We start from the raw sequence: 17470 nt of genomic DNA, 5'->3' as shown, positions 1-17470 counted from the left end.
CTCACCAGCTTTACTTAACCTGGGACTTGTGCTGATTCACATGAAACTACTATTGAGAAAGAATGCAGTAAAGTGTCGTAATCCTCAGCTGGTGAAACCCGTTAGTTCACCCTAAGGATACTGAAATGTTTTTACAAACTGAGCTTAAGGTTCACCCCAATTGGTTCATCCTCATGCTGTCACACAGCTTGCTGTATTTACTGGCTTGCGCACCCTAACATAGACTGTTGGGGTGAAACCTGGACATTTGGCAAAGTGGCAATCCCTCACCTTTCCTTTCAAGGCACTAGCTTGATTTATGTGGGTGGACTAAATCAGTACCCTTTGTAGACTGCCTGTGACAGTGAAAGGAAGAGGTTCCTCAGTGTCCCTACATCATGAAAGAAGATATTACTGGGAAAGGGATTTGTCTGCTGCTTCCTGTATGTTTAGTACAGTCCCAACTATGCTTTTTACCTCCTCTTCACTCAAAAGAGGGAAAAAACCAAAAGTTTGATCTTCCTACACAAGTTTTGTTTCCTTTATAAATGCTGGATAAGGAAAAACATTTCTTCTTCCCTACACCTTGCTGTTAGGCACCCCGGGAGGCTTTCCTGCAGTAATGGTATTGGATAAACCACCCTCCTTTTTTTCCATGCTCTTTCATAAGCATGATCCACAGGTCAGGAATCCTCAATCCCATTTGTGCTTGCATCTGATACTGTGTTCTATCTTACCTCTGCCAGCTCTACTGGTCCAGCAGTGTGGGATGGTGCTGAATGTAGAACACAGCTGACTTTTGGTCATCTGAGTTATACTTCAGTCTGACTGTGATCAGGTCAACCCCAAATATCAACCTAACCTGTACCTAGAGTTACATTTCCTGCTTTGACCCATGTAGCTTTTCAGAAAAGATAACAGCTAGTTCAATCTGGTGTGTCCTAAACCAGATGTGTCATGTCTAGTGTTATGGGAGAGAAAAACTTAGTGTTGCACTTCAACTAGTGAGAAGGATACCGGTAAGCAAGGCTTGCTTAAAGAAGTCCTGTTACCTGGTGTGCTGCCTGCTACAGCCCAGTACTGTGGCTCCACCTGCATCATGAGATCCATTTTGTCAGATTAGTATCCATCACATAACCAGATGCCCAGGATCTCTTGATAAACCTTGACAAGTCTTGGAAAAACAAACTGTTCTTCCCCTTAAAGACTCAAGGAAGTCAATTGCCTATTTACCCACCCTAGTGGTGAACTAAGTGCTTGGGAGGGGAAAGAGACCATGGCAGCACAGCATGTCTTCACATGCCCCAAGTGAAAATTATACCCACAAAAGCTGCCACTGCAATTTTGAGCTTGGAACATTTTCCAGATCTCTCATAGCTAATGTTGTGGAATGTTTCAGCGGTGCTTGTAGTCACAAATGTAGGATGGAAAATCTAGTCCATAATTTTTCTGCCCACTGTTTATAAATACCATATGTTCCTAATGTAGGATTTTCTTTTTCTTTCCCATTGTCTTTATATGGTCTGACTCAGACTGGGGTTGGGAGGGGGTGGTATTTTTAATGTTATTATATCATGGGAGGAGGTTTTTTTGTTGTATTTATTTGGGGGTTGTCCATATTTTTCAGAGTTACTTCTACAACAATGACACTTTTAACTTCAACTATGCCCAAGCCAAAGCTGCAATGGGCAATTTTAGTGAAGCTGAAGAGGTATGTATTTATTTTCTTTGAAAAACAGCAATGGAAACTTTTCCCTCATATTCCCATTTCCTTCCTTTTCTTCACCCAGACCTTCATGTTGGTTGAAAATAAGCAGGTTCTGTGGAACATCTTCTTCCCCTTCTTAGAGGAACTGAAACTCTCAGTGAACACTATTCAGAAAAGATTATCTTGCTAATCTTGTAATGTGAGGTATACAGGGAGTCATGCTGCTTGTGGTGCATCACAAGAGTGCTTGCAGCTACCTCTAATTGATCAAAGAATGGCCTCTTAATCAGATTTTCTACGCTTTGTCTGGGATCCCAGGCACTCTTTTTGTTCAGACTGAGTAGGGCATGCTAACTAAAAGACCCTGAATACTTAAGAGCTTCTAGGTGTCCCTAGAAATTTGTGTTTAAAAAAAAAACCTCTTCCTCTGGGATATGTGGGCGGAAAAGAGGAAGTGCTCACTATCTTATTCAGCAGCATTCAGATGCAGCTGGAAGTGATTAACTTCTACACCCAGTACTTTTTATGTCTCTGTGCAGCAGAAACTTAATTACAACTAAAATATGCAAAAGCAAATAGCTATTATGAAGATGGAAGCAACATTTTCCACAAGACCAGAAAAGAAGACAAGCCACAAAGAAAATCCCACACCACATAGTCTAAAGTGGATCATATAGGTTTGGTTGGTTTGGGGTTTATGTTTTGTTTTGTTTTTCCAGTCTTTCCAACTTTTTAACTAACCAGGTTTGTCAATAACAGAGCTCCCCTGGTTTTACAACTCATCTCCCCCCGCATCCCAACCCTCCCATCCAGCACCCTTACCCCTTAATTTCTGTGACCCAAAATTGCATCTCTCTTTAAGAAAAACATCCAAGACTGAAGGAAAATGGATATATATTTCAATTCAACAAGCTTTCAATTCACTTAGCCTCATGAAAATCTTTCAAGACTATGCTAGCAGGCTATGCTGATTCCTGAAATTCCATAAAAATGATAATTCTGTAAGTTTTAGCAGCAACTAGGCAACAAAGAAACACAAAGCTGTAAACTGCTGTTAATCTACATTTTTCCTCTTATGTTTTTAGAAGTTGTTCTATAGAAACTTGTGTTATATAGGTGATGCATTTAAATACCAGAATTATGTCATTACATTGATTTATCTGGCCTCGTGTCTGATCTTGGGTTGTGATGACAATTCCATATAAAGATCAGCCTTCCCCAGTGTCTCATAAACATGTAAAACATCTACATACAGCACTTGCTAAGTTATTTCAAAGCATACCTCCCTGGACATAATAAAATAAAATGTATGATAAAGTGCTACTTACAGTGATAACACTGCTTTCTTTTTGTTTCTTCCCTATTACTCCTTCTTCTCCCCCCCCCCCCAAATTAGGGGATCAGCAATGTTTAAGCAGTACAAATGTCTGTAATTTGTGTAACTCACTGTTCCAGTACATACATCTATTCCTATAAAGGTATTTTGATTATTGCCAGTAGCATCCCATATAGTTACAAATATACTTGAGAGAGGCATAAATAGCTTTTTTTCTTTGAGCAAAGCCAGAGTACATTTTAAAATGTATAACTTCCCACACACAACCCTTTTTATGTAGAATGGAGCAAACCTGTATTTGTACAGTAAGGTACAAAAGATGAGTGCTTTGCCTCAGAACCTTACTGAAACTGAAATGGTTAGAAATGGCTTATTGCACACCTGGAATGATCTCTGACATGTATGGGAGGAAAGTCTCATCTGTATGAGAAACTTCTGGTATTTCAAGAAGATGCTAATGTAATTGCTTGCATTGCTTTCTAAACAAACACATTCCAAATAGCTTTTCCCACAGGCCCAGTGTTCCTTTGTGCTGTTTGTGTTGCATGGCCGCCCACTGGCGCTTGTTCAGGGCAGGCCGCACCCTCTGCACAGCTTGGTGTTCTGAAGCTACACAAGTCCCTTGACAAACAGGGCACTGTGTGAATCCTCCACCTACTCCACACAGAGGGATGCCCCTACACTGCACTTGCATACCCAAACTCTTCTCATGAACAGTTGTTTGTGTGACTTAAACCTTATCTGTGTGTTGAAATGAGGAACGTTTGCCTTCTGTTTGTTTAAAAGTACATGCATGTATAATCTTTTATTTTCCTTCTTCCTGCAGGTGTTCCTTTTGATCCAGAGCGAGAAGATAAAAAGTGATTTTGTTTACCTTAGCTGGCTGGCTCGCTGCTGTGAGTCACTTTACTCTCAACATTGCAGAATACAGATCTTCCTCTATTGCGTCAGTCTTGGCAATCCACTTTCCTAATTGAATTTAATGTTGTAGGTGGATTCAGGACTATGAAAGTGAAAAGCTGATTGCACTGGTTATAGTGTGGGTGGTTATTGCACCTTTCATACATCTGGCTTTTATAAGCAATTACTGCTTCAGTGCACTGCTTTACAGTATTGTCAATGCAGCTTTGTCCTGACCAGTGACCCTTTTTCTTCTCAATTATCTGCTCAATTGCTTGAGTGAAGACTTTCTGTTTTAAAAGACTGAGTTACAACTCTAAAATGTTCAGAGTAAAACACAAAATAGAAGCATTCATACTGGGTCAGGCTCAAGGGTCTGTCTGCCTCCAAGGTTAGCCAATGTCAGATGTCTAGGGAAGAGAAGAATCAGGCAAGCATACATGGTATTTTTCTTCCTACCATGTTACTCTACGTGTTGTCCAAACTCCTGTGTCTGAGGGATATCCTTTATAATCTCCAGCATGTTTTTTTCTTCTGAAAACTCTTAGAAGAGTTCTTTCCTTGAATTTCCTTGAAGCCAGGAAACTTTTGCTGTGTTTAGTGCTCTCTAGCAAATCTTATTTACTTTTTCTGAACCAGTTTTTAAAACACTGCAGAGTACACCTCAGTACAGAGACAGCTGCAGTGCCACATACAAAATAGTATAGAAGTGGGCTTTTCTAAGGACTCAAGTCTGAGACTCCCCAGGCTAATTCGTTTTCCTTACAGTGCCTCTATGCAAAAGTGTTTTCTTATCAAACCATTTTCAGCAGTTATACCTGGAATGCAAATATGTATGCTTTGGGATGTTATGCCATATTGCAGATACAGTAAACATCTCCTAACATGGTCTTTCCAGACAGGCACATCACACATAGGGATGCCTATCTATGACTCTGTTTTAGGATGTGTCAGTTTATTTCCTTTTTCTTTAAGCTGCAGTACCTGATTCTGTTTGAGTGGTTTAGATATGAATGTTTTATTTGAATTTTTTATGGGAATGATGAATATAGTTATCTTTTTGTGTCAAGTATGTAAATTACTAACAGATCACATTATGATACATTAATGTCAGAGTACAATTAGGGATTGAGTCATAAACAATTCAATGCTGAAATATTTCCGAGGGGCAAAAAGTACCAGAGGTGCATCTTTTTCTGCATGACAGAATGTAATTTTTTGTTTAGTATTATAGTACTATTTCTACCAAATTCTTCTTGAAGAGAAGGTAAAAAACCATTGGATTAGCACAGAACTGCATTGCTCTAGGTAGATAGATTGGTGTTGGAAATTGAGAACTGGCTGTTTACCACTGTGTATGGTATCTCAAGCTGATGAGAGATAAATCCAATTTGATGTCTTGCTGCCTCCTAAATGAGAAGTGTCTATAAATTCTGTGATTTGGTGTTACATGTTTATTGTTGATTACCACCCATTCTACCTGCAACATAAGTATAGACACAGTGGGCACAAATATAACAAGCTAAACAGTCCCTCTTTTGAAAAAGCGCAAGACTCATCCATGTGTGAATAGCCAGGTACTCTCTGAACAGCTGTTAAGGCTTGAAAAAGAAAGGAAAACTTAATTTAATTTTCTTCTCTGCCACTGTTTGAATGAGCCTGGAATTACAAATACCAACCTCAGATTCAAGAGAATGGCTTCTTATCGCCAGGAAATAGAACCTTTGTGTTTAAACACCCTAGTAGAATTTCTACTCATCGAGATGGAAGATTCAGATTCATTTATTTCTAATTGTGTGTAGCAATGATGTTTAAAGACCAGTGGTTAACCAGATGGTTAAAGACCAATGAAAAATTCTAGTCATATATGCAAATTTAAAACCAGCACAGGATCTCAGGAATTTAGAAACATTTTTTCTACTAAATGTGTAATGATAAGTTTTGTTATGATTGGAGGGGCTTCAACCTCTGCCCTCTCCTTTTGATTTGTTATGAATCATGGGAATTGAGTGTTTAGACTGACATGGGCACCAAGTATTAAAGACCTAAGTTTGGTGCCAATTAAGTTCTTTTGTGTGTAAGAACACACAGTCCTAAATCTTACCATCTAAATGGATTGCCATAGTTAATTGTCCTGCATAAAAAGCTCCTCTGATGCTTTCCATTCTGTTCCTTAATCACATCTGAAATCATGAGAGTTGCTCTTATTGCTTATCTGTGAAATATAATTAAGATGTAAACACCATAATTATTCCTTTTGACATTGGTATTCTCTGCTGAATTGGCTGTTACCACTAGTAAGACAGAAGATAAGGAGAAGTTTCCCTTCCCAGCCTCATGCTCATGGCTGAGGCATGCATTTACATTAAACAAAGAAATACAGGAATATCTGTTCCACCTGCCACTGAATATTGTGTGTGGCATATTCTTTTCACAATTCCAGCTTTTTCTTGTTATTGCAGATATTATGAATAAGAAACCACAGCTGGCCTGGAAGCTCTATCTGAAGATGGAGACCTCAGGGGACTCCTTTAACCTTTTGCAGCTCATTGCAAATGATTGTTACAAAGTGAGTTTTCTCTTTAGAGCTTGGTGTATGACTTGTTAATTCAGTGATTGTACCAACAGTCATTTTTTGGATACTTTGGATACTTTTATCATTGTCATGACTAGTGAACTTCTTTTATAACAGCAGGATGTCTAATAATATGAATGAGTTGGCAAGGATTAGTCAGTATTTTAACCTACAGGCCTTTTTGGTAGAGAACCCATCGATTAAAACATTGGTAAATTACTGCATGCTTGAGCTATCAAGAATGATAACAGTTTCTTCTCCTACTAGGGATTCATTATGGGTAGAAATGACAAAAAACTTGTAAGGAAAAAAATCTAGCATAGATTCAGCAAGATGCCTCGTGCCGCTATTTTTTTTTAAGTCGGGACAGTATTATGTTTTCCTTAAAGCTTGTAATGGGAATGGGAGATACTCCTTGTGATCTCAAAAGCATTATTCTAAAACTGAAAGAATTATCTCTTGTACATCTTTCAAGTACTCAGTTACCATCTCACCCTAAAAGTCTAGTTGCTCAAGCAAGTGGCTATGCCTCTGGTGTTTCCCATAGATGCAATTTGTGAAAGCAACTTGACAATCAGACCTCATGTAAAATCTCTCTCTAGATCATTTAAAATCTCACTTAAATCAGTTGATTGCTTTGTCTAAATTCTTCTCAAAACCTTCTCGTCTTGATGAGAAGCAGCTCCACATTTTGGATTTATCTAGAGCTCTTAACTGGATTTATAGAACTGAATTTTGCAGCCTAATTATGTGTCTACATATGGCCATAAATGACTGCTCCAAAATTGTTACTTTAGTATTATAATTTGTCTTTCTACACTAGCAGCTGTTCGTACCTCTTGCACAAAATGGCAAGGTCCATGTTGTTTGATTTTATGTAGCATTCTTCAATTGTTTCTGAAACATTACACTATATTGGAGGTCCACAGACAGCACCAGAGATGTAGCTTAAGAAAGCAGTTGCATTAGGCTTTGCTCGACAAAAAACACAATGAGCATGGATGGAACAAGGTCAACAGTGTCCTGAGACTTGGTGTAGCTGGATGCCTCATTGCTGTGCTGATACAAGTTGTTCAGTGAGGAAGCTGGCATGCAGGATTTCATCCTAATTTCTTGATCCTTTTTATGCAGTTGCCCATCTTGTCCATATGGGGAGCAGCACATGACTTGGGGTGAAGCATTTCCTACTTTTATGTCAGATAGAAGAATATTAAACCTGTACCTGCTTAATGGAACTAGATCAGATACTAATTTGGATAGATCAGTGTTCAAATTTTTCCTTTTAGCTGACACATCTGATACTGTTCTTACTCACTATCCTTATTCCCATCCATTTAAGTGTTTGTTAGTCACCAGTGGTTAAAATGAACATTTATGTGAAAAAAAGAGAATTATTACTCATCCTGTAGTACCAGTGTTTCTCTGACTAAAGTTTCCAAATGTAGCTCCCACAGGCTGCACTTTTTTCTCTGCAGGCTTCCAGCTACCAAAGGATGGGAGGTTGTGCTCAGTCTACCTTCTGTCCTCTCTCGTGGGAAGATGCTAATTACAAACAACATTGTTATTCAGGCTTGCTCAAGTGGAGAACACTCATACAGCCCACATGAGATATACTGACTTCAAAAGCCACAGTTAATCTGGTCACTCCTTTTGCATTGACTGTTGCCAAGCAACTTGCTTCTGGTTCCCGATTACAAGTAGAGAACCTAAGGCAGAAAAGATAGGGTACACACTGGATTTTCCTATGCTAAGGAAAATTTTGGGTTATAGAGTCACTGAATCTTCTTTTGTACTGTACTGTACTGTAACAGTGAAGGAAAAAAAAAAAAGTTGAACCCATTACATAAACAAATATGTGACCATGTCTGCATGAGGAAATGTGGTTTCATTTTCAAACGTCTGGACTAGTTTGAGGTTGATACTCTGTCAAGGGCTTTGGTATAGTTGGTACGACACTAGATAAGGGCAACTCAAAAAAAAGGTGTTATAATACCACCTGTTTCCCCATTTCCCCAACTGAAATGTCCCTGTTCTGTGTCACTTGCTGCCTGCAGAAAAACAGGAAAATGCACATTGCTTCTACAACCTGCTGCTGATTTCAGAAAACTGAGCTCAGTGTTTTTAATCCCCTTCTGAAAGGTGGTCAGGAATAATGTTTCACTTTCTGTGCAGATGCGTCAGTTTTACTATTCGGCCAAAGCGTTTGATATTCTGGAGAGACTGGACAATAATCCTGAATACTGGGAAGGCAAGAGAGGTGCTTGTGTGGGTGTATTTCAAATGATCCTAGCTGGCCGAGAAGCAAAGTGAGTATTCTGTGTTGTATCTGAATTTATTCTGCTCTTTTCCTATTTTCAGCTAGCTGTAAGCCAGAATCATAATCTCAGCTTTAGGACTACATATCATCTTCCATTTTTTTATTGACCTTTCAGAGAATAGACACTCTGTCCAGAGGCTCCATATGCAGTCTTCAACTTGAAGTGTATCTTCCACACCAACAGTTATAGAATATATGGTGGAGAATAACTTACCAGTAAGTGCTATGGACTATAAAATACCAAAATACATTAGTCATCATACTAGGAAAAGCTAGGTTATAAATGTAGTAGTATGTTCATGAACTGAGGGAAAACAACCTCGTTTCATGTGGATGGTGTAAGAGTGGAAAATTATCACATGACATTTTAAGGTGCATAGAACAGAACTAAGAAAACATTTACTCAACACTGTAGAGAGGACATGATTTCTCTAAACAGTGAGTAGACGAGACTGTGTTTTCATTAAAATTTGCCTTCTGAAGACACTGACCATCTCAGACAAATACACTTATTTGGTGAAAGCTTAAAGGAAATCATCTGTGTTACTGATAGTTTTGTTTTCGGCCCATTTCACTGGATGGGGGAATGAGAGAGAGTAGTGAAGCTGTATTTAAGAACTGCTCCCTTGGGAATATTCTGCTGTGATGCCAGATGGCCGTTGTCCTCTGGCCAAAGTTGCTGTTTCCTACATGACTGGTAGGTGTGTATCTTGGCTTTTACACCTTCCTTCTATTCACTTCTCTGCTGGAATAATCTCATTAACTACTATAACTTTCAAGTGTCCTTTTAGCAATCACTGCCGCAGATGCAGAAAAATACACATAGCTTGCCTGTTTTTCAAAATGTACAATTAAGCTCTTACTGTAAACTAGCTGGCAAACAGCGGCAGGATTTATATAGGTTTAATAATAATAGGTTTATCCCATTAGGAATGTTGATTTCCATGTTATTTGTGTTTATGTGTATTGTATTTGTGTATTGTGTGATGTGTAACATGCTTTGGCAGCATTAAGCTAGATGTTGCCATACTAAAGACTAGCAAATAACATTAAAGATTTTTTTTTAAGTTTTGGTTGCTCTGGGGAATTATTTTGCAAGAGTGAGGTTATATATATAAATACACATATATGCATACAGAAAACTAATTACATTTTGCTGGTTTGGGTTTTTTTTAACTTATAATTTCTTTACAGCTGTACACAAGACATTTTCATTGGCTGCTTTTTTGTCTCTGGGATTGCATCTAGTGTGCGTTTTAACCAGTTCCGGCACTGCAGATGAATGGACCTCTCTGTCTCAGAGGACCATGTTTTGTGAAATAGTTTGATGTGAAAACTTTTTGGTATCAATTTGGTCTAACCCTCACTTAAATCTTTGCTTTTCACCTTTGTAGAGATACTCTACAGGAAGTGCTGGACCTTCTGAAGAGCACTGGTAATTCTCAAGTAGAATACATTGTTCGCATCATGAAAAAGTGGGCCAAGGAGAACAGAGTCCCTGTTTAAGTCAGTGTCACAAAATGAACCAGGTCAGTTGCTACTGTATGTCTGGCTGCAAGACAAGGGTCTTGGTTTCTCCTATGCCTTCTGGGTATCTCCTTCCTTGCAGGACTTTAGACATTCAAGCAGGTTGACCCAGCTGAGGAAGAGTGTCTTGCAGTGAGATTCAAAACATTCAGCAAGTTGGTGGGTTTTGGTTTTTTAGTTAAAACTTTATTGGTGCTTTTTCTGTTGCACTACTCTGTTCCTCAAAATTTCATTTTTTCAATAGTAATTTCAACTGTCCACAAAATCAAAGTGCTCCTCAAATGTTCCCCAGATTCCTCCACAAGAGTTACTGAACTGCATGGTGGGGGTTTTTTTCCAGCAAGCCTTCTGGCCTCTGGAGAAGAATCATTTGTTATGTGACTGAGACAAGCCTACTTCAGCAAGTGATGAAATGTGGCAAATAGAGATGGTGACAGTGATACTGCTAGGCACTATGGTACCAGGTAATACAAAATATGTAACATAAAATCATGTAGTCATAAAATGGCTTGGGTTGGAAGGGACTTTAAAGATCATCTAGTTCCAATCTGCCATGGGCAGGTACACTCAGATCTGCTCAGGTTGCTCAGAGCTTCATCCAACCTGGCCTTAAACACTTCAAGGGATGGGCCATCCACAGCTGCTCTGGATAACTTGTTCCAGTGCCTCACCACTCTCATAGTAAAGAATTTCTTCCTGATACCTAAGCTAAACCTACTCTCAATCTGAAACCATTCCCTCTTGTCCTTGTGAAAAGTCTCTCCATTAGGACTTCTATAGATTACCTGTCTAGGGTAAAATACAAACCATATTCTGAGGAGTATCCTTTTCTGGATGAATTTCGATTACCAATACCTTAATTTGGGTGGGGTTTTTTTTGTCTGTAAGGATTGTTTTCTCTCTTATCATCTTTTTCAGAGCATGGAGACTGTGTTTTTCAATCTCGCTTTGAAATTTAACACTCAAAAAAAAATTTATTCATGTTAATATAGTTCACATGAGAAATCTATTTAGTTTAGCAATCTGATGGATAAAAAGATCTTTTGAATAATTTTCTTCAGCATTTACCACTGTCATGAGCAATATATTCATTATACTTTTGGATTTATTATACTCTCCTGTTTTTTTAAAGAGAACAGTTCAGGGAATACATGATTCTAAGAGAAGGCAACAGTCGTGACATAAAAATGTGTTGCACATTTGTAGTAAAAAACATCTGTATATTATTTGTAACAGGAAACTTTATATTTTATAGATTTGTAAAATACTTAAGGAGTATTTTTTTATCTTTTGAGAAGAATTCAGAACACCATCTTCTCTACTGTCTGCACACTGATTAAAGCTCTTATTTGAATCTACAGTTGAATGTCTCATTGGTCTGTGTTGTTTCATACTGCAGAAGTTGAAGTAGTGTATTCATTTTGCTGTGGAAGAGGGCAGGTTTGTGGCTGGTTAAGTGCATGTTCATTAATCAGTCAAAGGCAAGCCAATGGCCTTGGTCCTGATCTTATGGTAGGTTGCTGAAACTAAGGCAGCTGGGTGTATATCAAACATGCACACCTTTCTGCCATGTAATGTGTCTGGTTTTACTGCTTTAAGCAAAAAATGTGGGTATCATCATTCAGGTGTCTACAAGTACATTGATAGTTGTGGTTACTTGCATTTATATCTAGAAACTGATCCATCACACTAGCAACAATGAGCCTTTCAGCAGGGGCAATGTTACACTCATTCAAAAGAGGTGTGAAAGGAGCAGTATTTTCACTGAAAGCAGCTACAAAACACTTTTCACTTGTAAATGGCATTTTTCTTTTCCATCTCAGTTTAACTCACTTGGAAACAGATTGGGAATACAATTATGAATCTTGGTACAAAGCTTCAAAAAATCATGTTGGTGGCTTTGTAGCAGATGTTAAATGCATCTAATTACTCCCTTTATTGAAGATTAACCTGCAGGACAGCTGCAGAGAATCCAAATCCATTACAGACCATTTTACCTGTTGGTTGAATCTTCTGAAATAAGTGTGATTACTGCAGCATAAGAACTTGAGGGCCAATTTTAAATTCTCGTCTGTGACCAGTGAAGAAGTTTTTTAAAACCTCACCTTTATTTACTGTAGCCATAATGTCATAATGATACGCTAAATAACATGGGGTTTAGCACAGTGCATTTTATTGACTGGTAATAAAGCTTTTATCATTTGAGATATAACAGGGGACTGCAGGGCTTTGCCTTGAGCAGTGATGAAATAAGGTATTTTACATACTGTCTTAGCATTTAGGTCTTGGTAATAGAACTGATATGTAGGTACTATTAAAATGCAGAACAAGAAAAGTACTGAAATACTGGTGTTTATTTTATCTTAGAAATACATCTAGAATGTGTGTTCCATTGTTTAATCTGAGGTCATATTCAAAGAATAGAGATGAGAAGTTGCCTTAGCTGATACAGAAATGAAAGGTAGTAAAGAATAGATAAAATTTTATCCCTGTCCATTTCCATATTTCCTTAAACTGTGGAAATTTAAAGAGTCAGGGTACTCTAAATAGGATGTTTAGGAGTGAAGGTAGGGTGGAGGAAAACAAGAAAAGTGACCTATTAGAACAAGCAGTCAGTGAAGAATGCATGTGCAGAGTCAGGGAAGTGGGTAAATGTATTGAGTCAGGAGCAAGTGAGTATACAATTGAAACAGTGGCATTTCGGATAATGTAGTAAAAGGAAGACTACGGCAGAGAGCAATTGCTGCATCATTATAATTTCAAGCAAGAGTATGGAAATTACAGTTAATTCTTATACTCTGAATAAGCATCTGATTCTGGAAAAATAAGCTACAGAGAATGCACAGAAGGCATTGTGCCAGCAATCATAGCATTAATAGTGACTAGCAGAGAAAGGCAAGCCCCAAACAGTGTGTAACTGCTTTTAATTGGGTGCTGACCCATTCCTGATGGATAAGAAAGTCAGCCTTGAATTAAACTTGTTAATACCTGAACAACAGCTTGACAGTAACATCTAAGTGAATTAAACTGGAGGTAGCAAGTTCACCGTGAAAGAAAAGTCATGTCACATTCCAGCTCTGGACTGTAGCAGGCCTTTAGGTTTATGTGGTTCCCTCAGCTTGAAGGTGGTGCATTGATTGTCATAAGAGAGCTGTCTAAGCGTGAATGAGGAACTTGGCTATTAGGTACTCAGACACAAACAATTACCTATATGGCTGTTGCTACATGTAGCTTCACTATATGGGAGCTACACATACATTGAAGAAAACATCTAGATTTTGCCCACTGGTTTACTCTTTTACCATTTTTCCTCTGTATTATCTCCAGAAGTAACTTCCACTCACTTTTTTTTAAGTTTCATTTCCAGATTTCCCTCTTCCCTTTCAATCTATTCATTGCATGAAAGTGTTACCAGTAACCTTAAAATCAAGTCATTAATCAACTGCTAGATAACCTGGCCTGACATTATATAGAGCAAGATGGTAGATTTCACCAGTGTTGAATCCAGTAGCTAACTTGACTTACCATAAAACATTTGCCAGAAAAACTTAAGAGTCCTAATTTGAAGACTGGATAATGAAAAATCCATAGTTTTATTTTGCAATTTATTCAAATGGTTAAATCACATTTGCTCTTTTAGAAATTTTATCTTAATTCTAAATTTAACTTGTTTAGCCTCTTCTAAAATTAATTCTTCCCGTGTTCATCATTGCTGTTAGCCACTAAAGCCTGGCATTCTTTGGTTTGGTTTGGTTTTTTGGTGGTTTTCTTTGGGTGCTTTGGGGTTTTTTTTCATGTTTAGGTATGCATAAAGTGCAGCAAGTCAATTCCTGTTTGTATGAAAGACAGCTTCCCTTGTAAAGGTGTTTTGCAGACTGGAAAACTGGCAGTTAGTTTGTCAACAGATTTTTTTTGAAAACGTGGCTGTTTAGCACTGGGCATAATTTATCACTGTATATAACATTGAAACATGCTTCTCCATAGTGCTGTTTGCTGTTCTCCTTCATGGGTACTCAAAGACTACATTCACCCTTTTTGCCATATTATCACAGGGGAACCTTGCATTAAACTGGTTCTTGACTGTGACATGACATCTAGGGTTTTTCCAGAACTGGTATTTTCCAGAATACATTCTATCCTTTGGAAGAGACAGTCTACCTTTTGTTCTACAAAAATACATTTGGTTCAGATTGGCTTTGTTTTCCAGCTTATGCAAATGACTCTGCATTACTATCTTACCCCACTAATTACTAGTCTGTTTCTCTGTAGCTATTAGTGCTGTTTTGCAGCTGTATCTGGGTCAAAAGGGGTCTTTTGGATCCTCCATACTTCCAGGATCCCCAAAACATTGTTATTGGTGACTGATGGCTGCTTTTCATCATTTGTCATTCTCAACTTATTTAACATTAGTTACTCTATTATGCTATTCTTCAAATTGGGTATATGACATCAGTAGGAACTGCAGTATTGTTATATTCAGCTAAACTTGTAAAAGATCCATGTCATAGGAGAGACTTCATTCTTTATTAGATGAGCCTAATAGCATCCCAGAGAGACTGATAGAGTCCAGTTGCTCAAGTCCTTTTGCAGAATTTGAAACAACTCTGGTTTTGGCCCTGTAATCACATTTAGCCACACACTGAAAGGTTACCTTTGACTTTGTAGAGTTTAAACTTTCATTTGGAACAAATAAAGCAGGCATTTCACATCTCTGGGCAAGGGACAGCTCCTAGATTCCTTATAGGTCTTGCTTAATTGATGAATTACACTAGCATCTATTTAAAGATTTAAAAATAAAAGTAATGTCTATATTTAGTAAGAGCTGCAACTTTTGAGAAGACACGGTGTATTCTTCAAATAAAAAGAAGAATTTCTGTTTCAATTCATGCTTAGACATAGAATTGTGCTTAGTTGCTCCACATTGTATTATTCTTAGTAATTCTTCAGGAGATTTTAAAATAATCCAGTAAAATAAATAATGGTCTTTAATATGTTTTTTACATTACATCTTCAAGACCCTGGGTCTCCAGTTATTTGAACAGGAAATATGCTGTCTGAGAGTTCGATTCTCAGATACAGCCGAATCGAACTAAAAAGTGGGATACTATGTATGCTGTTGTGTCTGAATTGCACTTCCATGAACCTAGGAATTGCACTGAGTTTTTTGCAGTCCTTAAAGCACACTTTAAGCTGGTCCTTAACTGGAGATGATTGATGAGCCTTAGACTCCACCATCTGCTCCTTGATCACTGTAAGCAACTTCCGTGTGGTCAGTTCCGTGAAAAAACACACAGCAGTGCAGAATTATATAAGGTAACATTTTAAGATTACATGTAATAATGTTGACATTGTTTACATCATGTAAAAAAGAACCATGCTCAGATTCCAACAGCTGCATTGCTCATTGTAACAGCTACAATTTTCTTTGATGATTTTGTCCTTCTTAAGCATGATGGGATCATTATGCCTGTCTACTCTAAAGCTACTCAAAGTCTTTTTCTTGCCTTACATTAATGGGTGAGGTCATTACATGGGGAGCCACTACATGACAAAACTCAATATCCTACTTTGCAGAACTGGTAAATTAACTCATATCACATGATGTCATTGTATCTCATGAATCCGTGAGTGAAAGCTGTCTCTAAGAAAATGTTACAAAAATTAAATTACAAAACCCTATAAACCAAGTCATAAACTGCCTGGTATATTCCCATACCGGTGATTATCCTAGTGTTTTCATTCTACCAATTCAGTCTTACTTTTGTCTGACTTATTCATGATGCCACATGTGCTGAACTTAGTCATTACTGAACAAACTGAGAATCTGTCTATATAAAATTATGGTGGTTTTCCCCAGCATTTAAAGGCAGAAGAGCTATTTTCTGGTCACAACAAAGTAATTTCTGAGGCAGGCTTTACAAGACTCCCCACTCAGTTTAGCCAGTTATTCTCAAGCAGGTTTCATCACTGTGTCCACTTTTCATTCTGCACGTTCTCGTTCCCTACAGAGTATTTTCCCTTCCCATCTACCCATTAATGTGATGGGCCTTACAGGACTACCAGACTACTGGTAAAGTACTGCTGTTTTCCACTTTTCCCTTCCTCACCTCCGAGCATGACTTGTCTTGCTCCACTTCACAGGCATTCAAGGCAAGATATTTTCAGATTTGTAAAATGCTAAGTACTGTGGAAGACTAGAAATCAGCATGACACTAAGAATAACTCAGTCTCTTAAAACAGTGAGGGAGTGTTCAGATAAGAGTAGACTGTACTATTACTTACCAATGTCAGGGGTAATTCTTTTAAGGTCAGAAAAATGACATTTGAAATAGAACTTATACAGAAAATGTAGCTTGTTTTCACAAGCATTTCTGGTATGTAGTGTCTTCTCTATTCTTAAATTTGTCATTTCTATTGCTCCTATTCTACACTTGCTTTAATATGCTCAGAAACTTCACACTTCATATGTCTTCTCAAAATACAACTTGAGGTGGAAAGAAAATAGTTTTATAAAATTTCATTTGTCTATTTAAATTATTCATGTATGGAAAATCAGTTTTCATATGTAATTTTTCAGATGCTATTTTTAATGCTGTGGCAAATCAAAAGCAGCTTTGTGTTGAATCTGCAAGTTCAGTATGTAGTTAATTCTCGGTGATAAATATGTGCTTTGCTTTTTTGAAGGCAATTTGGCTTGGAAATAAAATCATGGAAGTATGAAAATGCTGAACTGCACATGCAAAGTATTCTTCTGACTATTCTGATCGTAAGCTTGTATGAATGTTAAAAATGTGGTAATTTCTTTATGCGATCACCCTCAGCTGTCTGTGATAACGTGACTTACCTAGGTGTGGAACTTATATAAGTAGAAGCAGTTTCCAAAGTGCTGAGAGGCATTAAAACACCTGGTTAGGAAATTAGAGTTTTGGTAAAATCAGTCTGAAAGTGAAAGGAGGAACAAAAAAGAAAAACATTTCTTCAAGGTCACAGCCAAATATTATGCTGTATGTCTTTATAACTTCTAGAAGGTCGCTTTGCCATCTACATATATGTATTACGTGAAATTCTCCTTGAATGAACCGGGGGATGAACGTTCCTTGACAGTTGTTGCCTGAACAGTAACTATAA

At 37.8% G+C, this 17470-nt stretch overlaps 1 protein-coding gene across 2 annotated transcripts in view; it reads left to right on the top strand.

The window, feature by feature from the left end:
• TTC26 (tetratricopeptide repeat domain 26) overlaps positions 1–11702 on the top strand; it is a 47887-nt gene extending 36185 nt beyond the window's left edge. The window contains exons 14-18 of one of the 2 annotated variants that reach the window (XM_048301294.1): positions 1607–1690; positions 3850–3919; positions 6386–6492; positions 8671–8804; positions 10210–11702. In XM_048301294.1, the coding sequence (XP_048157251.1) occupies positions 1607–1690; positions 3850–3919; positions 6386–6492; positions 8671–8804; positions 10210–10321 (507 nt within the window). In that variant the 3' untranslated portion in view covers positions 10322–11702. Of the gene's footprint in view, positions 1–1606; positions 1691–3849; positions 3920–6385; positions 6493–8670; positions 8805–10209 lie in introns of those variants that run through there. The other variant, XR_007203136.1, reaches the window with a different exon arrangement.
• Positions 11703–17470: the final 5768 nt, after the last annotated feature.

The sequence above is a fragment of the Corvus hawaiiensis genome, chromosome 4, assembly GCF_020740725.1.
Source record: "Corvus hawaiiensis isolate bCorHaw1 chromosome 4, bCorHaw1.pri.cur, whole genome shotgun sequence".
Lineage (NCBI taxonomy): Eukaryota > Metazoa > Chordata > Aves > Passeriformes > Corvidae > Corvus > Corvus hawaiiensis.
The sequence above is the reverse complement of the archived record's forward strand: the minus strand, read 5'-3'. Positions and strand labels throughout refer to the sequence as shown.